The sequence below is a fragment of the Mus pahari genome, chromosome 4 (assembly GCF_900095145.1).
Source record: "Mus pahari chromosome 4, PAHARI_EIJ_v1.1, whole genome shotgun sequence".
NCBI lineage: Eukaryota > Metazoa > Chordata > Mammalia > Rodentia > Muridae > Mus > Mus pahari.
This window is the reverse complement of record NC_034593.1, coordinates 103,024,567-103,048,985: the sequence shown is the minus strand read 5'-3', so window position 1 is coordinate 103,048,985 and position 24,419 is coordinate 103,024,567. Positions and strand designations below refer to the sequence as shown.

The window sequence follows — 24,419 nt, the reverse complement described above, 5'->3', positions numbered from 1 at the left end:
TTTTTTTTTTTTTTTTTTTTTTTTTTTTTTTTTTTTTTTTATCCACATCATCAAGCATTGTGCCTCAGAGGAATATTAGTCAGTATCTTTATCAATCACAATGTTGTTTTACAGAGTAAGAATTTAGTGTAAATTTTAAGGTATAACATCTTCACCAACTATTTTGTTTAGCATGAATTAAATATCTGTGTTTCAGAAAAGAACAAAATTTAAATAAAGTATTCAGATTGACTTCATGCAAATCTGAAATCTCCCTCTTTATAATGGTGTTTACTTAACCTTACTAATTAACAAATTACAATGATGATTCTTGTGAATTGAAAGTGTATTTTAGATGTGCTTTACAAAAAATAAATTAAAATAAAATTAATACATACTTCTCAATAATGGTAATTGTAACTCAAACAGATGGTAATACACCATGTATATTCAGCATATAACTAGAAAATTTTAAATCAGGTAAAAAATTTCATTAGAAGTCACTGCTTAATATGGATGTATGTGTATAAGTAAGGAGATTAAATTTATAACTTAATACCTGTGAAAAGTAATACCACTTAAAATATTGAATAACTGGACCAGAACCATTTGTTGAAAATGCTGTCTTTTGTCCACTGGATGGTTTTGAAGGAGCCTCTAGCACATGGGCACAGGGGAAATTTTTCTTAACAGAACACTAATAGCTTATGCTTTAAGATCAAGAATTGACAAATAGGACCTCATAAAATTACAAAGCTTCTGTAAAACAAAGGACTCTGTCAATAGGACAAAATGGCAACCAACCAATTGGGAAAAGATCTTTACAAACCCTACATTCTACAGAGGGTTAATATCCAATAAACACAAAGAACTCAAGATGTTAGACTCCAGAGAACCAAATAAACCTATTAAAAATGGAGTACAGAGCTAAACAAAGAATTCTCAACTGAGGAATACTGAATGGCTGAGAAGCACCTAAAGAAATGTTCAACATCCTTAGTCATTGGGGACATGCAAATCAAAACAACCCTGAGATTCCACCTCACACCAGTCAGCATGGATAAGATCAAAATCTCAGGTGACAATAGATGCTGCCAAAGATGTGGAGAAAGAGGAACACTCCTCCATTGCTGGTGGGATTGCAAGTTGGTACAAACACTCTAGAAATCAGCTTGGCAGTTCCTTAGAACCTGATGACCAACAATACCACTCCTGGACATATATCCTGAAGATGCTCTAATATGTAATAAGGACACATGTTCCACTATCTTCATAGCAGCATTATTTATAATAGCCAGAAGATTGAAAGAAACCAGATGTCTCTCAACAAAGGAATGGATACAGAAAATGTGGTACATTTACACAATGGAATACCACTCAGCTATTAAAAACAATGAGTTCATGAAATTCTTAGGCAAATGAATGAAACTAGACGATATCATCCTGAGTGAGGTAACCCAATCACAAAAGAACTCACATGGTATAAACTCACTGATAAATGAATATTAGCCATAAGCTCGGAATACCAGATACAATTCACAGACCAAGTGAAGAACAAGAAGAAGGAAGAGCAAAGTGTGGATACTTTGGTTCTTCTTAGAAGGGGGAACAAAATACCCATGGGAGTAGATACAGAGGCAAAATGTGGAGCAGAGACTGAAGGAAAGACTACCTAGAGACTGCCCCACCTGGGGATCCTTTCCATATATAGTTACCGAACCCAGACACTATTGTGGGTGCCAACAAGTAATTGTTGACAGGAGCCTGATATAGCTGTCTCCTGAGAGGCTCTGCCAGTGCCTGACAACTACAAAGGTGGATGCTCTAAGCCAATCATTGGAATGAACACAAGATCCCTACTGGAGAAGCTACAGAAAAGACCGAAGGAGCTGAAGGGGTTTGTAGCCCTATAGGAGGAACAATACGAACCAACCAGTTCACCCAGAGCTCCCAGGGATTAAACCACCAACCAAAGGGTACACATAGAGGGACCCATAGCTCCAGCTGCATATGTAGCAGAGGATGGCTCTGTTGGACATTAACGGGAGGAGAGGCCCTTGTCCTGAGAAGGCTCAATGCCCCAGTGTAGGGAAATGCCAGAACCAGGAAGCTGGAGTAGGTGCATTGGTGAGCAGGTTGAGAAGGGCTGGGATAGGGGGTTTTCAAAGGGATAACCAGGAAAGGGGATAACATTTGAAATGTAAGTAAAGAAAATATCTAATAAAAAAATCACAAAAATTAATTAATTAATTAATTACCCAGATTATTTGGAAATTGTGAGAAATTCCTAATTAAGTAAAGTTTAACAGCTTTTAATATGATTTAATTAGGACTTTAATCTTACCATATCTTTAGCAAACTATTACATGGAATTGGTAACTGTAATGAAATATTTAAGGAAACATGGGCTTCATCCAAAAAGTTAACTCTCAATTGTTTATGATATTCATAAAACTAACAAGGAGAGAAATTAAACATTCTACAAGTTCTTATTGAAATTAGGAAAAATGAATAATTGGGTTTCAAGGAGACAGAAATTAAAATAGATGGAGTTAGAAATATTAAATAGGTGTTGGGTTTTGATTCTTGTTACTTTTATTAAAAAATACTATTTTATGATGCTAAACTGAAACTTTCATTTGATTATACTTTCTTTTTTAAGAAATCCTTTCAGTTATTAGTTATTTTTTTAATTCAAAGCTTTAAGGTGTTACTTATATTTAAGACTTAAAGGGCTGGGAACTGTGAAATCTTATGAACACTGCGTAGCATTACTATACTGGTTAGTTTTGTGTCAACTTGACACAGCTGGAGTTACCACAGAGAAAGGAGCTTCAGTTGGGGAAATGCCTCCATGAGATTCAGCTGTAAGGCATTTTCTCAATTAGTTATCAAGGGGGGAGGTCCCTTGTGGGTGGTGCCATCTCTGGTCTGGTAGTCTTGGTTCTATGAGAGCAGGCTGAGTAAGCCAGGGGAAGCAAGCCAGTAAAGAACATCCCTCCAATGGCTTCTGCATCAGCTCCTGCTTTCTGACCTGCTTGAGTTCCAGTCCTGTATCCTTTGGTAATCAACAGCAGTATGGAAAGCCGAATAAACCCTTTCTCCCCCACTTGCTTCTTGGTCATGATGTTTGTAAAGGAATAGAAACCCTGATTAAGACAATTACTTATGCATTTGACTGGGCTTCTGAGGACACTTAAGTGGAGCTACATCTAAGGAGTTTAAGAGATTTTGTTGTAGGTAGAGGCAGCAACATACCAGTTTTCCTCTCTTAAATTCACTGTACCAACTTCCTGGTTTCTCCTTCGGCCATGATGAAATTCTTACCTGTTGGAAAAGAATGGGAAATTTAAAAAAATGGATAAAAGTTATGAGTATTATTATTTGCATGCATATCAGAAAAAATTGGTATAAATAGGAGACCAAAACATGTTCTGAAATGTATGACTCCTATATTATGAAATGAGTTATGACCAAACTTCGAGCTAGATGCTGTGAATGTCATGCAATGAAGACTGAATTATTTCCTTCCTGATAGACTTTTTGGCTAAAAATAAAGAAAAGAGAGAGACTAACTTAAAAAGCACATCACAGGCTATCAGGGAGCAGAAATAGGATGCTTATGGAAATGACTTTTTCCATTCAAATAATAGACAACTTTTCTTCTCAAGACTTTCCACACATAGTTAGATGACTTATTTGAAGTAGTTTACATCCCTCTGCCTGCCACACTACTTGATAAGAAATGTGAGGTTTATTAACTGAATAGAATAAATAAATATTGTTTGTGCTACTTATATAATATCAGAAAATATCATTATGTCAGTTGAATATGCTTCTTCATACAGAAAATCCGTGTCTCTAGAGATAAAACTTAAGTACCCAAATACTGTGAGGTAAGAATCAGGAAATTTGTTTGGTGAGACTAAATATTCAAAGTATATGTAAAGTTGGCATATGTCCATTTAAAAAAGAGATTAATACTTTATAAAATGTTCCACTCTCAACATAATATGCAGCTGCGAGTTCTATCATGTGATAATGGGCAGAGAATACCATACACTGTCTAAGATCCGAGATTCAGCTGTGCTGCGTCATGGAAAGCCATAGAATTTATGAGAGCAAGCAGGTGCCTAAAGAATACATCTGGGTAACAAATAAAGAAAAGAAGTATGTGTAAACCACGAGCTTCAGTTTGGTGACTTATTCATGTTTATGCAAATGAAGTGTTCTAATTACCCTGTAAGAAAAGCAGATAAATGAAAATACGACAGTATAATTTTCCTGTTTAGTTCAATATTGCAAAAACATGGCAGGAACTGTCAACATCCACTGCCAAATAGATTGATACTTACTCCCTCAGATTTTTTATCTGGATAGATGCACGTCTCACCACCAGCTGTGAAATTACAGTAAACTTTGAAGGAATCACCTGAACAACCTTGGTTAGGATCAATCCAATATTCACCTAGAAGTTAAGAAAAAACAAAACAAAACAGAAAAACCTCATATATGAAGCCGATGGTATCAAAATAAAATGCATCAGGTATTAAATTTTATGTGTTGTTTTTGCCCTATATCAGTGTATCTCTGAATGCAGTTACTTTATGTTTCTTTTGTTTCAAACCTGTGTAAATAGCTTAAATAATCACCCTGGAGTCATCTCTTTAGTTCTTAGAATTCCTGTTATACTTTGGTTGCCGCTTAACTGTAACCCTTTCATCTATGAGCATTTTGTTTATCCATGTAGACTAAAGCTCCATCCAAATTAGGATTGGAAGGGCTTGAGCCCAAATCCCACATGTGTCATCACATTTTAGTAATCTAAGTATAACCAACATGTTTCCATGTGTAACAAAGCAAGGTGTTTGATATGTTACCTCAGTGGCTATATCATTTAATAGAAAAACTTCTTATAATAAATTCCTTTTTGAATGGTACCATAAGATGGACTGCTTTCTGCTGTTAAAGCCATTACTGAAATGCTGTAGAGCAAACTTGGTTATGTTAATGACCAATATTTGATGTTTTGTGAGTGCAGATGCTAAATAATGAGGATAACATAAAGTTATTATTTAAATAGCAATGCATTTTTACTCAGGTTTATTAGAAGATAAATAACATATGTGACAATTCTTTTGATCTTTCCCTGCCATACTTATATTTCTACTTCAAGTAATGATTTGAATTACAGCAATACACTGATTATGAGCTTAAATGTTGTGTCTGAGGTGTTACAATTGCTTGCAATATATGTGAATTTCATCTGCACAAGTATATGTAATTGCATAGAAGGCCATGGTCAATGCTTGATGTTTTTTTCTATCTCTCCACCTTTTGTTCTGAGACAGGGTCTCTCAGTGTACCTGGAACTCATCCATTCAGACAGACTAGCTGGCTGGTGAGCTCTTGGGATCCTTTGACTCCTCTCTGGCAAAGTTAGGATTTTAGACATGTACATCCATAACCAGCTTTTGTGGGAGAGCTGGGGATCAAAACTCGTGCCTTTATGCTTATGCAACAGACTTGGTCACCTTCACTCCAGTCCCACTTAAAACTTAAAAAGCTCAAATTGATTTAGTACTAGAAAATTTAAAAGCACAGTATCATTGATCTCTTTAACATTGAATACTGCATATAATCCGGAGAAATTCTTTACATTTCAATGGCTTCTATATTTTTTCATGTAATTTGAAAACATTATGTAACAAAAATATTCTCATTTTTCATCAATTCCTTCACATATGAAATGAGCTTCTTAGGAAAAGCATATAACTAAATAAAAATAATCCACAATTTTAGCACTCACACCATCTTTATTATTTTGAATGTTCTACGAATATATAGTTTTGAGTACTATAGAAAATCAATTTGTATCAATTATTTCAATTAACAGTGCTCTAAAATATCCTTAAGAATTAAATACTAGCCGGGCATGGTGGTGCATGTCTTTAAACTTGGGAGGCAGAGGCAGGCAGATTTCTGAGTTTGAGGCCAGCCTGGTCTACAAAGTGAGTTCCAGGACAGCCAGGGCTATACAGAGAAACCCTGTCTCGAAAAACAAAAATAAAAACAAAAAAAGAATTAAATACTAAAGATATATTCTTAATATAAATTTGTTCAGTGAAGGAACACAGCATCAGGAATGGAGAGGTGGCTTAGGACTTATCAACGCTTCTCTTGTAGATGCTCTTTTAGGTTATCTGGGTTTCATTCCCAGATCCCATCTGGAGGCACACAACTGTACAACTGTAACTGTGTGCTCTTTCTTTCCTTTTCTTTTCTTTACTTTTTTTTCACCTCTGTGGAATCACGTATGCACATTATACGCACACACACATATACAAACACACATGCACACACAGATTGGGAGGGTGAAGTACCCAAGGTCATAAAAACACTAAAAACATTAGAAAGTTAAAGAGGTTCCATATACCATAAATCCCATGTTCAAATTGTCTCTAATTTATTCAGCACTAAGCTAAGAGTACTTTAACTTGGCATCATAATTTCTTCTGTAGACTAGTCAATCAGCTCCTTACCCAGATACATTGACAAGGTTTTATGTTCCATTAATTTACTACACATTACTCTGCAGGCTGTTCATGACTGCTTACTCTAAGTCAGCTCTTTTTTGGTTATACACAAACATTAGGGTCTTGCTTCATCATAATTTTGCAAATGTTCCCCACACTTTTCCTGGAATAATCTTTTGATTATGATCATGGCTGATGGTCTCTTTATAATTTCAGAAGAAATATAACTATCAAAGTTAACATTATTTTGATCTGAATGGACCCATTCCCTTATTGTATGAATTCATATTATTTTCTTAGCACATACAATATGATATCTTGGGTTTTCCTATTTATGCAGTTAGAGGATGATCTCTGGGCTGTTATTTTTCTATTAAACCATGAGGAATTGTATGTAGAATCACTGCTCATAAATGTATAACAAATAGAGATAATCTCTTTAATTAGTAATGTAAAGAATTAACAAACTGGGTTACTATGTTATTGGAAAGTACAGCCCACAGGGAGTTCTTCCTTTCTAAAGAGCATTTTTCATTTCAGCTCTTCTTCTGCAACACATGTGGTTTGTAATTCAATACACGTTCTTATCTTTTACACCTGGTGATCAGTTTTGCCTGATTAAATCATTTATAGAATTCTGAAGTATATAAGTCACATGACATAGTCATATTCATTTATATATATCTAAGTGTCATATGAACCCAACAGGAATCTATTGATTGGCAATGATTTTAAACTTTGGAGTAGGAAGAGTAATTTTCTAGCATATGTTAAACTAAACAACACCATCTCATTGCTTATATGATGCCAGTTAAAAATAAGACTCTCTTTATAAGTCACTGAACTAAACGTATCTTTTTGCATATATATTGATTTTACAACCATAACAACAACATTTATATAGGATCTAATTACTGTTTGTTAGTGTTAATAGACTACGTTTAAGATAATAACATTTTTTGTGGTGTTTATATTTTGTGGTGCTACTTGTGAATTATGTTTAACTTGTCTAGAAGTACTAAGTTATATATAAATGAATCATAATAGTAATTTAAAGTCAATCATACAAAACAATAATTCCCTGGGAGAAAAGGAGTGACAGACATACTAGAGGATAAAGTGGAAAACTGAGACTTGGGTAAGTACTTACTCCTCATTAAATAACTAACTAGATGAGGTTACCACCTATTTAACACACATGAAACTATTTAATTCATCAGAAAGCAAAGATACAAGGCATTTTTCGGCTTCAGGCACAGGAAATTATGATTACTATTAAGTGAGCTGGTTCTAATTTTTTTCTGGCTATGTGTGCATCAAAGGAAAATTATTTTAAAAAAAAGTTTTAGTCTTATTTTATGATTCCAATTGTTTTGTCTGACTGTGTGTAATTGTAATGTGTGTATGCTGGTGCCTATGGAGGCCAGAAGTTCCAAAAGTCCCTTGAAACTGGAGTTACTGACAGTATAAGCTATCAGGTGAGTACTGGAGCTGAGCCTAGATCCTCTGTAAGGGCATTCAGTGTTCTTACCGCCTGCCAGCCCTGAAAACTAAATTTTCCACACAAGGCATCATTATTTTTGAATATTGTATTCACCAAACCCATGGATCAAATATTCAGCTGTTAAACTACTTACTCTTATACATATTATTCAGATTTAATGTACTAAGCCATATTAACATATTCATATTAGTTAATATTAACATAATCATTTTAAAATAAGATTAGTCATTAACACTAAGTCAGTAAGTTATAAATGTAGTGTATGTATGTTTATGCACATATAATACTGTACTGTGAGCCATTTACATAGACAAACATAATTGTACTAATAATAAGTATCCAAAATTAATCCTGTCAAAATTTAATAAAACATGATTTTTGTAGAGAACTTTAGAAAGCATTTCTTAGAATACCTGCTGTAAATAACTTGGTTTTCCCTATCTACAAGGCTAACAGTAATAGTAATTTGCGTTAGTTTTATTTAGAGACTATAGTAACTATATTAACAAAAATGAGTGAACTGACAAGGCACTTCAGTAGCCGAACAGCTCACAGCCTTCGCTTAGTCATTATTGACATACCATCTGGGAAGTCAGGATGGCTGAGTTGTAGGTCTTTGCATGTTCGTGCTGGGTTGGTCTGTGTACCCATGGGAAACTTCATGTGCTCAATGTCTTGTTTCAGAGAATTGAGGGAACCAAATATTTCCTCCATGCCATCTGAGTAGTCAAGAATATTATCTCCTGCATCAGCCTGGATGCTTTCAGTGTGTCTTCTGGTCTTTTTCGGTGACAAAATAGGTAATGGCTGTATAACTTCTCCAGGAGGACCCTGCAAGCAAATTGAGTGAGTGTCATTATTTTAGAGAATAAGACAGTCTGTGAGTTTATTTACTATTTACATTATTTTCAGAAATTAACTTGCTTATCTATCAGTTGTTAAATTAATGATATGTAATAGACAAAAAGACATTTTTAAAAGAGTATGGTAGAGATATTGAGGTAGGTTTACAAAGCAGATAATTACTGGTACATTATCTATAAATTAACATAGTACGAATTTTTGGTGACATACTGCATAGGTTACTCTGTTATTTATTCACTAATCTTGATTTGTATAGCTTTATCCATGACTAGATATGAGAGTCTCTGGGGACTGGAATACAAAGCTCTTAGGTTATCCAAGTTTTATTTATTCAATAATAGCTTACTTTCTGAAGTAGTAAAAAAAAATATCTGCCCTGTTATCATGTTAAAACATGCATAACTTACATTATTCTATATTAATCTGAAAGTAAATGCCATTAGTTGAATTTACTGATTTATGAGCATAGAACCACATTAAACAGTTAATCCATAACCTCTCTGGTCAAATCATGTTCTACCTTTATGTGCACTTACTATTTCTGACCCTCAGCACAATAACTAAGATTTCGACCTTTCTTATAATTGGGATGAGGGAATATATGACTTGGTAAGCTGAAGTCACTGGGGTAGGCCTAGTGAAGTATCACCAATATTCTTATGAAAAGAAAAAGAAAAACATGATCACATGAACACAGATCTAGGCAAGGTTGGCAATCTAAGAAAAGGATGTTATATCTAAGCGGAGAGTATAAAATAGTTTCTCCTCCCATGTCTTTCAGAAGAAACCAACCCTGTGACACTTTGTTCTAGGATGTCCAGCTTCCACAGGGCATTCTGCTTATATTTTGCCTTGTGGCTGGACTAGACGAACACACATACAGTTGGAGACACTTTAACTAGAAAAAAACAAACAATATCCTAGATAAAACAGAATACAGTTTCTTATATATAGGTCTACATTTTAATACAAACACTTCAGAAAAATATCATTGCTAATAAATGACACTTATTTAGCTATGGGATCTGAGCTTTCATTTTTAATCCTGAAGAGTGTGTGTGTGTGTGTGTGTATATGTGTGTGTGTGTTTGTGTGTGTGTGTGTGTTCATTTTGTGGAGCATATATTCTATTAGTTTCACTAAATGTGATGAAAGTATACATAATTACCTTGAAAACTTAATAAGTTTATTATAAAATACAATTAAGAAATATTTACATGAAAGAAATGATATCAGTTAAAAACCAAATCTTGACATGTAGGGTGATAACCTGAGGGACCATGTTGGATTTTCCTACATCAGTACTTTGGACAGAATAATCCTTCCCCTTTTTCTATAAGTCAAGAGAAACTATTTCCTGCATGCACATGCCTGTGAAGAGACCATCATTCTCGCTAATATACACTTACTGGAGGCCCGGGAGGCCCTGGCATGCCACTGTCACCCTTCTGGCCAGTAGGTCCCTGTCAGAAAGAAAACAGTACAAGCCATTAAGTGAAAGAGAAATGCAACAGGCTCTATTGAAGCAGCACTATTCAAATGAGAAAAGCACTTACAGATGATCCTTTGTTACCCTTCGGGCCAGCTGGACCCTGGAAAACACAAGGAAACACACACAGGTAAACACATGGACAATAGGTTGCACCGGCATCCTTGCCACTTACTTCATATTTCTCTTGTCTTGTACTTACTGGTAATCCTGGAGGACCAGGAGGGCCTATGGGACCAGCAGGACCTGGAATGCCCTAGCGGGAAAAACAGCATCCGATTAATAAGAGTCTTGGATCACTTCCTTTTCATGTTTTGCTACATATATTGCAAAAATCTGATAATTTATGGGCATCAAAGATTTTTTGTTATGAATTACTTTTTGTTTGGTAATCCAAGACTTTTACTGTTCATTGCAATACATAATTTTTGTATGATGTCACTACCATGAGGACTATACAGACACTCATTATAGCATCTCTAAATCTCTCAAAACAAGATCTGATTGTAGTGTGGAATCAAGAATAACTTGTACAAACATCTATGTCATTGTGTTTTTCACTATTTTACATTAATTCATTAAAATGTTTCTAAAGAGCATGAATTAAAGTAGGTAAGAATATGGTGCCCTAAAGCCCTCCGGTGATCAACATGAAAAACCATTCGAGTGTGCAACCATATTGCCCTGACGTGATGATATGGTCAAGCCATCTGACTATGCTCACCCCATCGCCTTTGGCTCCTGGAGAACCTTGAGTCCCAGGAAGTCCTCTGTCACCTTTTTCCCCTTGTTCTCCTGGAGGGCCAATCAATCCAATTAAACCAGGATGTCCCTATAAAAATGAAAGAAAAAAAAAGCAGTAATATGTTATAACCATGATGAAACTCTAGTCAGAAAATACTTGAATGTGGAATTCATGAAACATAACATGAAAGAAATTGAGAGGTTTTTTGATAAGCCTTCTGCATAAAATGTAGAGTTTGGAACCTCCATATAATTAAGTGGATCATTATTGCTTTCAGGAAGACCTGCCTTTATTAAGGATGGAGTATTACAAATAAAAGAACTTTCTACCAAAAAAAAAATCATTAGTGCTTCATCTGCAATAAACTTAAAAAAAAACCAATAATGTCCAAATGGTGTATTGGTAACATAAAAACCAGAGAGCTCATTACTTCAGTAAGCATCTCGTTTAATATGAAATCTTTCACATTCTGTAGGGACTGCTTAGTTTTTAACAGAGTTCTGGAGATGGAAAAGCCTTTCAAACCATTCTAATTCCATTATACAAATGGCTCATTTTCTTTATGTGGTAAAACACAATATAAATTCTGGGAGAACGTATTATTATTTCAAAAACCATTTCTGATTTAAAAGTTTTGCTTTCATGTTTAAAACAGAAAAAAAGTCATTTTTGCTATTCAGTCTATTTTTGGGGAGAGTTATTTAGCATAACCATATGCTTTCTCCATAAGGTGCCTAAAAGGGATCATTAAGAAATAGCTCTCCTGCTGAAACAGTTTTTACTACTATCTGCATACTTTTTCTTCTCTAAATACATTTAAGAATCTGAAAATTGTTATCTTTCCTATAATCAGAAAGACAGTAGTAGAGTTTGAAATTGCCTTTTAAGTGGCCTTGAGAAAGTTAACAGATTTGCTGTTTGTGCTATAAAATCCTAATAAAACATTCTTTTACACTTACCTTTTCACCCTTGGAGCCAGGGTCACCTTTGAGACCAGGTAAACCAGGAGGTCCCTGAACAAAAATAAAGGAAATAAAGATATTGAGAAAAAGTGTTATGGTTTGAATGTGTAATGTCCCATTTGGTAGTGATCTTCTAGAAAGCTGTAGAACTATGGGCTCTAGACCTAGTGGCCAAACAGAATGTTATGGGAGAGCAGGATGGCTGGGCACTACAGAGGTAGGACTTGCTGTTTGCTTCCTGCCTTCTTCATATGAGCACACAGTCTCAAGTTCTTCCACCAGGGACAGAAGCTGGTCCCAGTCACTGTGTCTTCTTGGTCATCCACCTTAGAGCCCAAATAAATCCTTCTCTCTCTTAGTTGCTTCTGGTAATTATATTGTCCTAATATTGAGAGAAGTTACTAAAAAAAAAAATGGCTCTGGACAAAAAATTCACCTTTGAATGTATGTTCAGTTGCTAGTTTCCATAATAAGGTTCCTGTTTTCAGCACAGGTTAATGTGACGTTAACTTCAGCAGCTAAGGACAAGGAGGGATCCAATCAGGCTTCACTTAGAGAGTCTCTAGACAGTAAAATCTGATTAATAGTTGAAGAGAGATCCATTTTCTTCTCTTCAATGTCATAGAGTAGATTTTTATTTTTGATTTTTGCATTTTTATAACTGCCTTTAATGTTGGTTTATATAGAAATGAATGAACAGCAGTGACCTATAAAGTCTTCTTCCTCATATACACTAATCTTACTGGAAAAAAAAAAACCGGAAAGCAGCTATCACTCACTAGAAAACAAAGTTTTCTTTTAACTCAGAAGTTCTAATGGTTAAAAATTATTGATCAGTATTTATGGGGACAATTATCTTCTTTGAAGATATAGTGATGAGCTAAATGGATACTTTCCCAATAAAGATTGTATATCCCCAATGTATATATCTCTATATGTATACCCCATGTGCATAGTCCTATGTGTATATTCCTATTTGTCTGTGTACATACCACTATGTGTTTATATCTACATGTATTTTTCTATGTGGATATCCTTATGAATATATTTTATGGATATATGTGATAGGTTTTATTAAACAAAAGTATCCAAAAAATCACATTTGTGTTACAAAGGCAGTTTGTTTTTTGAAGCTCAGTCAAGGTTAACGATGAGGAGTGTTATTACATTTGCTGGGATCATAGAGAAATTCATGGTCTTAAAATTCATGGTCTTAAAAAGTTGATGAGGAATCACAATATTGATAATTTTAATTAAATAACTGTGTGTGAAACCTGAAATAAGTTAGATGATATATGGATTCACATTTGAGAGGAAAGCACAAACACTTAATTATAATAATTAAAGTAGAATAGATTCGTAACTTATACATTCAATCCATAAGTGCTTAAATGATAAGCTCTAATTTCAAAGGTTACAATATTTTCAGCAACATTTAAAAAAACCAAAAGACTGTAATAATCAAATGATATTTGAAAACCTCAGAGAAGTCATATAAATGTGGTATTGTGTTTAACACATAAAATCATATTGGTATAGATTGGAATGGTATCTAATTCTGTAGAGAATCAAGAAATGAGTCTGTGATACAAACTTGAAGCCACAAGAGGCAATGTCTAACACTCTGAATTTTGACCTCAATTTTACTTATATTCTCTTGAATATAAACATATTTCACTATGATTTCTGGAGAGAAAGATATATTGAAATCCACAGTGATACTCTATGGTGTAATGCTATATTTTCTATATTCACAGAAAGACTGACGATGAAGCTTTTGTGTCCAGTTAACTTCTTAAAGCATTCATTTGACTTATAAGAACTGATCTGGAATTCAAATCCAGGAATTGTATTGATAGCCCAACATTACTTTAGAATATCACGCTGAGCTTCTCAGAGTGATGACAACAGCCAAAGGCAATGCAATTTGTGTTAAAGAACGGTAAGCCAATTTGACAACCCATTGAAGGTGAGTTTCAAAGGAAGTGCACTGAACTAGATTCCAAAATTTTAAAGATAGAAAAAGTTCTTGCATAGCAGAAAGGAAAATGAATGAAAACACATTCATTATAACAATTGGCTGGACAGAATTAAGGAATAAAAAGAAATGTTTGAACTCCTTCTTGTGAGACAGAAATGGTTTTAGAAAATTATAATACAGGATTTTGTCTCCAGCTCTATTTTCGAATATATGATACTTGACTATTTTTCTTTGCCTTAAAAGTTGATTGTGATTTAACTGCTTGCAAACTGAGGACTCTGGGAAGATCAATTGGATGCATTTGGCTGGAAGATCACAGGTCCAATGTATCAATTAGGTTTCTGGATGGCAAAGTCTAGAAGATTATCATGCTTCAGTTTAGCTATACATTTTTCTAAGCCATAGGTACTACCACAGTTTTGGCAAAGATCAATTTAATATAATTTATATTTCATAGCAAAAAAGTAGACACGAGCTTACAAACCTGTTTGGAAAACCCAAGGACTTGAACTAAAGTCTTTAGAATAGATTGAACATTATTTTCTTCTTTAATTACATAACAAAGAACCAACATAAATTGTATGGTTTTCTTTCCCAGTTAAGTAATTGGAGTTCATTCCTAGCTGTTTTTTGGAGACTTGCACAAAAATTCTTCAACTGTTGAAACCAGTTTACAATGAGACCTTTTCTTTTGTCTACTTCCTACATTTCTTTTGTTTTCTTTTCTTCCCTTCTGTTTCTTTATTCTTTTATTGTATCTGAACTACATTTTCCCTCCCTCCCCTCCACTCTTGTCAGTCCCTCTCCCTCAGATCCACTCCTCCTCTGTTTCCCTTCAGAAAAACATGCCTCTTAGGAATCAATACTAAACAAGGCATATCAAGTTTCAATAAGACTAGGCACCTCTCTTTATATTAAGCATTACTCAGATATTAAAAATTAACATCATAAGGAGAAAAGCCCAGAGGGCCAGAAGAATGAATAGAAATATGCAGCAGTGGTGTGGTGGGAAAGATGGGGAATCGCTAGAAAATCCAGCAGCAATAGCAGCAGGAACAACAGCAGCAACAACAAACAAACAAGAGAAAAGCCTCTGTGTGCTAGCAGGTCTCAAATTTGGTCACGTGATGTAGTCCAGGGGAGGATAAAGAAGGTGATGCACATTAAACCTAAACAAGATATATTTAATTTAACAATTTAACACTAACAACTAAATGAACGATGGTGGCATAGGCGTTCTTCTGCTTTACTCAGAAATGCCTTATCAATGCCTTAGGGCAATTGAGTCATGCGCATCAGAAGTTCATGCTCATCTTCAGTAAAGCACCAAGTTCAAGGTCATTATTTGTGCATGAGTCTTTGTCACAAAACAACCAAAGCAATATGAAAAAATAAGAGTACTAAAAGAAATGTTACTAGAAGTGTAGTTTTGCTGCAGAATTTGCCCAGCATGCACCTTTGTATGCATTAAAGGCCACAGTTTTATCCCCAACCCCACCAAAAAGAAAAATATTTTTTCCTAGTAACACACTTTTAAAATGGCTTTAGATGAACCTCCAGTAGTATATGTTAAAGGATATAATATAAATGGGTAAGAGAAACAATCAAATAATAATGTATTGACCTTATAGCACCATCACATAGGAGACATAATCTACATTGTAAGATGCATGAACTAAGATGTATGAAAGCATGAGGAAATAGTTCTAATAAAACATAACTGTTCCCTTTGATCTGCACTTGGGACCCCTTTACTCCTTGGGTTGTGTCATCCATTCTTGATAGGATAGTTGTACCTAATGCTATTGTTATATCACGCTTGGTTGATAGCCCTAGGAGGCTTACTCTTTCCTGAAGGGAAATTACGAAGTAGATCTAGAGGAAAGGGGAGTTGCGGGCATATAATTGAGAGGAGTGAGGAAGGGCAGCCTGTTGTTGGAATGTATTATATGAGAGAAGAATACATACATGTATGCAAGCATATATACATGAATATAATAAAGAGCCTTTGACTTGTACAAGAAGCAAAGACCATTATCAATCCTAGTTGAAGGGTAGAATACCCAGGAGGCCCCACCCACTCAGAAGAGAAGGGGTGTGGAGTACAGGGGAAGCTTTAGGGAGGGGGTGACTGGGAATGGGTCTATGTGTGGAATGTAAAGTGAATAAGTTAAAATATAAAAGAATCCTGGTTGAATCTGATATATTCCAATCAAATAACACTATATTCTCTATATATTGAAAATATGAAAAAGGGCCATATTTCTTCTGTTTTCTTTTTATAGTTAGTCTATTAGGTACAGGAGACAGTTTATAGAAATTCTTCTATCAGAGGAAGAACTGGCACATAACACTCTCCAGGCATCCACATCTCAATCATCATTAGAGTTACAAATGTTCACCCCAAACACTTTCCACCCCTGAGTCTATCCCCAGTATTTAACAATAACATTATGCTAATGTTAACATATTAAAAAGGGAATCTAGCTTAAAATCTGTCCAAATAAATGTCAAATTACAGTGCAAATGTTAACAGTACTTCTAGATATGTTCCTGACAAATGGGTACATACCAGCTTTTTTAAACTCTATCCTAACTGTACAAGATAAAATGACAAAGAAATACAAGCAATCCTAATTGCTCAGGATTAAGAAATTATATATTAGACATTATTTTAGTGTCAAATCTATTTTTGAAATATTTCTCTACAAATACTATTCATGAAGGAAAAGGAATGATGCTGTTAATCCAAATCAGTATTATGTGTTTTGTTTTGTTTTGCTTTTATCTGAAACAGAAATTAGTAATTTCATGACAGGGAAGACAGTTATAATCTCCCTGATTTTGTATGGAAGATATTAAAAACCTTGGGTCTGCATATAAAAATATGATTCCAGGGGTTCATGTTTGGTATTTGCTCTTCAGGATATTGTAAAATGGAAAATCCTTAGGGAAATACATAATTCATAAGTAATAACAAGAAAAGGAAAACAGGAACCAGGCATTTATAAGTGCTCAAAATACAGATGCAAACACTCTTCCCTGTACCGTATTACCTTGTGCAGTATCTGCTTTGATCTGTAACTCAAAACTATATAGCACTGAGTTTTAAGAAAAACTATACACCCTAAACTTGACTCAGAAAATTTGAAAGAGCAGATACTTTAACAATTAAACCCATTTAATCACTGAAGAATATCATATATTATAATTCTGTTACAGACTTTATGTGTAACATTAAACAAAAATATTCAAACTGTAATTCAGTAACCCATCTCTTCTATTAATTACAGTTGTATGTAAAATTGATGCTGTCAAATATTTTTTATTCCCTGAAAAGAAAGTATTTATGATATTAAAATTGACAAAATTCCAAGTTGTTTTCCAGCATTGTTGAAATGATTAGATGTTTAATAAACAAAAATATGAAAGAAAAAAGGTTAAAACTATTACAGTATTAATTATTCTTACAAATATCAAATACAAGCTTTTAAAATTATTCAGTAATATTAACTGTGACCTTATAGTGAATAACTGAATTTATTTAACTTTATCTTTTGAGACACACCCATTAAAATGTTGATTATTCAAGAAGTGAGTCATTCTACGCACAAAACAACACTGTTAAGGTTGTCTTTTCAGCTTTCCGATTGATACATATGTGCTTCACATGTGTCCTTAGTTCTGTGAAGCAATTGTGTGTTTGTGTGTGTATGTATGTGGGTATGTATGTGTGTGGATGTACATGTGTATGTGTGTGTCTCTCTCTGTGTGACATGTTTATATATATATATATATATATATATATATATATATATATATGTATATATATATATGCTTATGTATACATATATATATGTGTGTGTATGTATAGATATAAATATAGATATATTGATATAAATATAGATAGATATAGATATGGAGAAAGAGGGGGGTATATACAGACGTTTAAGTTACATAGAATTGCAAAGATATGCTTTTATAACTGTGCACTGAGGGGTCACTTCTGAAATCCAATACTTGTAGTCTGAGACAAGATCTCGAATAATGAAATCAAGGCCAATCTGGATTTTATAAAGAGATTACACATTTCAAAATAAGCTTAAAGCACAAACATTTTAAGAAAACAAAATGAGAAGGCTTTGTTAAGTACCGTGGTTGATGTAGTTGAATATTTCTGTGTAGGGAACTATTGACAACTTCAAGAATAAGTACAAATACCTTACTGCAAGGAGTACTTGCAGACATCCATCTGAACAGTCTTGGATGTGAGTGTGAACGTATGTGTAAATATGAGCAAAGCATACTATGAATAAGAAATTATTCATATAAATTTCAAGTGGATTAATTTTTAACTCCAGCGCAAACTTGTCTGAACTTTCACATATTTTGGCATCACCTCCCACATTTATCCTCACTTAAGCCTCTTTCCTTCCTTTGTAACTGAATCATACTTCTAAATCAGGAAAGGAAACACACAGGTGACCTGGGAAGGAGAGTCTCTGCTCGACATTGAACAGGAGTCACCGAATTATGTTTTAGCTGCTCTGAATATAAACCTGCTTGCCTTGCAATGACTTCTAATCCCGAGTATTGGCTATATACATGTATGAATTTAGGTAGCATTTAGTTACATTCACCAACGATACAAAAGTGACTACTTAGAAATGTAATTCCATCTTGTGTTTGACATTTACTTATTCAGTAGCTCCACTGTCCACTATGTGTGGGAGTGCTTTAAAAGAAGCCATTTAATACATACAAGAATGCATCAGGAATATGTCTCAATTATTTTTAATTAAAATTAATACCCCTTTATAGTACTGGGTCAGATCCCTCACTATTCTCTCTTTAAGAATATAGAGCTGGAGTAAGGTTTCTAATGTCATCCTTCAAGCCCAGGGAGTAGCTAATTCCTTTAAACAGTGTGTTTACCTTGATAGTGGGTGAATTTAACCTGTACCAATAAGATATCTCTAACTCCATTTAAAACATGTTACTTCTAAAATACATCATTCTCAGCTAAGTAAAAATGCTCACTATATGCCTTCCCTACCTCCATTCATCCCACGAGGACTAAGAAACACTTTCCAGGTACTAGAATCATTGAAATATATGTGTGTGTGTGTGTGTGTGTGTGTGTGTGTGTGTGTGTATTTGTTATACAAATAATACTATTATTCACATAGTATTATTCTTCAGTGAACTTAGCAGCTATGAAATGTTTAGACCCATGTTGGTCCTTCTTTATGCTTACAACTGCAATTTTCTAAATAGAATTTGAGTTGTTCAGCCTTCTTATACTCTAAATTTGCTTAAGCATTAGAAATACAAATTTTGCAGACTTTAATCAGCTGGTGTGTCTGATGGTTTTATTTTTAACATTAGCTAAAGGAAATCTCTAATAACAGTCTTCTATTTCATCTGTGGAAAGGTCAGAATACTTATTGGAAAAATCTAACATAAAAAGAAAAAACAATAACCCTGATAAATTTTAGGGAGATACTTAAGGAAAACATTTTGCTACCAGAGTCCGAATCTTTAGTTAGGAGTTCACTACATCAAAGGGAAATAGTTTCTAAATACTGGTGCAGACCTGGAACTGACTCAGATTCACCCAGGGCTCATTTTTTCTGATAATGAGAGTAGATAAATAGTAATCTCCTGCTTCAGGTCAATTAAAGATCTGGCACCATTTATCCAGTTACTAACCCATGCAGCCAGCAGGTTTTGTCTTTTTACCCTTCTCCCTATTCCTTCTAAGTTGCTAAACAGTTACATCATATTCCTAAAACTAGCCACCAAGGTCTATTTTCTTATTGGCCACTTTCTCCTGAGGCTAACTACCAAGATTCAGCTATCAAACTATTAAAGTTCAGCATCAAAAGCCCCTTGTATCTATCTTAATTAACATGCCCAATCAAGATTAAATGCCTCATCCTAATACAGGAATGCTTCTTTTCCTATGCATGTTCCTGTCATTTGCCTAAGAACCAATTTGTCTCCTCTCTATCCAGAGGCAGCCTTTGTTTCTCTAGGGCAAGTACCTCTTGCCCCTCTGCTTTGCCCCTTTTCTCTTCTTCCTTGTCCCTTGTCTCCTGTCTTTGTCTCTTATGCCCTGCCCTGTTGTTCTGAGACTAAAAAATCACCTCTATGATGGGAACTTGGTCTTGATGTGTCCTGGTCTGTCTATATTTTGTATAAGAGAAATGTAAAGAAAGTTCAGATTATTTCAAGAAAGGATGTGGTTATTTAAAGTAAATTGCACTGTACTCCCTCATTGCTATGAGCATTCTTTATTTTTTGGATTAATCCCTTAGACATAGTTATATAAAATCAATTTATCACATTGAATCAATTTGTAAAGCAAAGTTACCTGGTAAACAATGATTTTAAAGGATGTGTTTGCATTCTCACTTCATGCCCATTAATACCAAGAGAGACTTTGGATCCTAAGATATTGGCTAGCCAGTGCTTTATTGCATTTATCAAGCATGCTGTTTGAATGCGGAGGTCAACAGAAAAACAACAACATGCTTTTATAGAGCATAATATAATGTGTCCTATTTATTTTACAAAGAGAAACCATCTACTTGGGCAGCTGCCAAATTCATGTGCCAACATGTCCAGGAACCAAAATTTAATTACATGAATTTTGTAGAACTGTCTGCACCGAGAAAATGACGAGCTGTATCATTAGTAGCACTTTATTCTGAGTGGAAAAGATATTTTTCATCTAAAGTGTATGAAAAAGAAATATTCTCTGGGCCAACTGGCAATCTTGTCATGTTATTATCAGAACTACTTTTCTCCTTAAATGTCTAACAGTCTTTCTGAAAAGAACAAACCCCTTTATAAGATAAACACTCACAAATTCTAGCTTACAAAAGTTTATTTTGATGGTTCTTTATAAACAATGAAAAATATGTTACTCACCAGAGGACCAGGGGGTCCATCTTGGCCAGCAGCACCTGGGAGACCTTGTTCTCCCTACACAAAAGAAAATGAAACTTTGTTTGCTAAACAAAACAATAACTCTTACTTTTAAATGTTTGACATTTAGAAAAAAATAGCATTTGTAAATTTTACTACCTTAAAACATGCAAATGTAAGTGTTTTAAAATTTTTATTCTTTGAACCTGTGTATGCATATACGGTTATGTGTCCATGCACATATTTATATAAGCATATGTACATCTATAGACGTATTCTGAGATATGACTGAAAACTTTCATTGCTGTCATATTAGGACTTAGTTTTCTCTTCTGTATTAATAAATGAGAACTTTCCCACAAAATTATACAATAAATTATAAATTTTAAAATGTATAAAATTTTGTAAATAAAATAAATGAACTATTTTAAATACATTATTAAGTTATTTAAACTAAGTTACTTAATAAGTTTAATAGAAATAATTGATGTCCATAGAGCATATTATAGGCTATGAAGCAACAACATTATAGGCATTTTAACTCATAGGTTTTAAAACTTATGGTTATTTTCATAGGAGTCCCTTTTAGCAGACATGCTCACCACAGGACCAGGGATGCCTCGAAGACCTTCTGGGCCAGGCTTTCCAGAAGGACCCTGTGGTCCGACAGGGCCAGTTTTCCCAGGAGGTCCTTCAGCACCAGCTTCTCCCTGTTTTAAAAGAAACATGTGGGCACATTATTAAGAATAAAGCTCATAACATCACTTAATGTGTTGAAACACATGCCTTTAATGCATGCATAAACTGCCTAGCACATCTTCACATGTTTTACCTTAGCACCTTTTTCTCCTTGCCTTCCTTCTGAACCTGAAGCTCCAGGCGGACCCTGTAAATATAAAATTGTGTTTAAATATGCACCACTTTAAAAGCAACACTGTTGAGGAGCACTATTGAAACTTGGGAACTGTTGATAGACCACTAAGTTTTCATATTATCTTTCTGTTTAAAACATTGCTGAAGTTGAACATTAATTTCATGTAAAAACTCCCGTTTAGATAATTTAAGATAAATCACCAACTAAGTAAGCTACATAACATCAATGTAGACAGTAAAAAGACAGCTCTCTAAGAAGTGCTGCTGAATAGTTGGGCGTAGTGCTGAATGATTTTGAAGTTACCACACAGGAAGCAGCAGCAGGTGGATCATGTGAGTTTAAGGCCAGTTCCATCTACACACACAGCTACAAAGTGAAATCAAGTCTCAAAATGATGATGAATAAAATACGTAGTATGAGTGTAAATGCTAAAGGTTATTTGTTGTTTAAAATTACTTGGAACTCCTGGAAAATCTCAAACAATATTTGCAGCTTTATCTTTAGAAATGCTTCAGAAGTGGCTCATTATATGTACAGCAAAATACTCATGCAATCTAGGATTGTGCAGCAGCTGGAAAAAACACCACAATCATAAAGGTTAACAGAGGAATTTCATTTTTATGGAAAGATTTAATTCATAAACACGTAAGATTAAAATAATGTCACTTTTAAAACGGTAGGATTAGAGGCAAAAAGATTATGCTCAAAATGTCACAGCAAAGTGTATGTAAAGAAACACTGAATAATGATCTCTAAGTAATTTATTTTCCCCCAGTTCCTCTTGCTCTACATCAGTTCAACTTTCTCAATGTTCACACTTAAAATTACCAACTGAGGTGACTGGAGAGATGGCTTAATGGTTATAAGCACTGAGTGCTCTCTCCCTGAGGTCCTGAGTTCAATTCTCAGCAGCCACATACTGGGTCCCAACTATCTGTAATGGGATCCCATGCTCTCTTCTGGTGTATCTGAAGACAGCTACCATGTACTCATATACATAAAATAAATAAATAATTCTTAAAAATTATTGACTGAGATTAGATATTGAGGTGAAACAGAGCAGGTGCATTGGTAATATTTAGTGAGATGTGAGATAACATTTGTTTCAGATGTTTCAGTATTCTACTTTGATTAAAGGCTCATTTTCCATGTTATCTTTCCATACCATAATTATCAAACGAAGTAAATAGCAATTGCTTCATCAAACTCATGTTCTGGGAACTCATTTTACATTTAAGAGTCATTGAAGCCATCTTTGGCCATTTATTTTTCAGTATAACTAGTGTAAGCTCACTCATTACACATATAATCATGCAGTAACAGTGGACATTCAAGGTGCCTCAAATCAAAAGATGAGTATACAGTCTATGCACTGCTCCATACGAGAGCAATGTGCTGAATCACAATAGATAATTCAAATGCATGTCTTTGAAGCACTCACAGGATTTATTTTTTAAGAGGGAGAAGCTGATCCTGAAGAACAGGTAGCAGTACAACTGTTTAGTCAGCAGTATCTGTATTCAGCTCATGCTTAACTTTTCTTACTGTTACCACATTAAATAAAAATTTGTCTTGTTGCACTAGTCAATGGAATGTATGTTTTAAGATATCTGAATGACTATTATTTTGAAAGTAGCAATAGTAAAATTTACTGGAATAATAGTGCCCTCTCTCTTTGTCTTGATTTTTCTTTTTCTCTTTCCCTTCTTCCAAGACTCTCCCCTTCACCATACTTCCTCATGATCATTATATTATGGTTTGTGCTTATGGTGCATAAGTAATGTGATAAGTTCTTTATTTAGTATAGACTGTTTATGTCGAATGACTCAACCTGTACAACTATGAACTAAATGCATATTTTTCTTATAAGTCACCCAGTCTTTATATTCTGAAATGGTAGCACAAACAGATTGAGAATTCAGTTTTAATTGTTTTTCATATGTTTACACAAAAGAAAGTTGTTAAGTGTATCACTAAAAGTCACTATTACTACATTTTCCAAATCATAAGAAATAGGCACCATATAATTTCCTTCCCACTACTGTTTATGATATGATCTTGCAACTTGTTCATTCTGTAACTCATATATCAACATACATAAATATATCTTGTGATCCAAAATATATTGTGCATGATAAATATAAGTACAAAAGAACATGAAAACCATGAGGAGTGTATAGAAATGTAATACAAAGACAGACATATAGGCTTATTAAAAACAGTACATGTAAAAAGTATGAAAATGAGGGCAAATATATAGTATATATTTGATCTATTTTAGGCGAAAGAAAGACTTTCAGAGGATTTAATGTCAGATCTGATTCCTACAGTGTAGGTAGATGAGAGATTTTATATGATAAGCACTTTACTCCCTGATCATTCTTGTAGAAGCAAAAAAATCCATAGACAGGATGGAGAGGCATGAGATTCTTCAGTGGCTCAGAAGTAGGTCATTTTCATGTACAAAGTGGTTATACTTGGGTATGTATTATATACCGTGAATCTTGAAAATTAAGTAATAAGGAACAAAATCATAGCCTGAGAGGGGTATT

General features: G+C 34.3%; 1 protein-coding gene across 3 annotated transcripts in view; it reads right to left on the bottom strand.

Moving 5' to 3' along the window:
- Positions 1-24,419, bottom strand: part of Col11a1 (collagen type XI alpha 1 chain) — a 189,588-nt gene that overhangs the window by 4,534 nt on the left and 160,635 nt on the right. For all 3 annotated transcript variants that reach the window (XM_021195733.1, XM_021195732.2, XM_021195734.2), the window contains 11 exons: positions 21,826-21,879; positions 21,596-21,703; positions 20,997-21,050; positions 12,077-12,130; positions 11,097-11,204; positions 10,575-10,628; positions 10,440-10,475; positions 10,293-10,346; positions 8,601-8,850; positions 4,335-4,447; positions 3,238-3,306 (listed from right to left, as the gene is read on the bottom strand). In XM_021195733.1, coding sequence (XP_021051392.1) covers positions 3,238-3,306; positions 4,335-4,447; positions 8,601-8,850; positions 10,293-10,346; positions 10,440-10,475; positions 10,575-10,628; positions 11,097-11,204; positions 12,077-12,130; positions 20,997-21,050; positions 21,596-21,703; positions 21,826-21,879 — 954 coding nt within the window. The remainder of the gene's footprint in view (positions 1-3,237; positions 3,307-4,334; positions 4,448-8,600; positions 8,851-10,292; positions 10,347-10,439; positions 10,476-10,574; positions 10,629-11,096; positions 11,205-12,076; positions 12,131-20,996; positions 21,051-21,595; positions 21,704-21,825; positions 21,880-24,419) is intronic.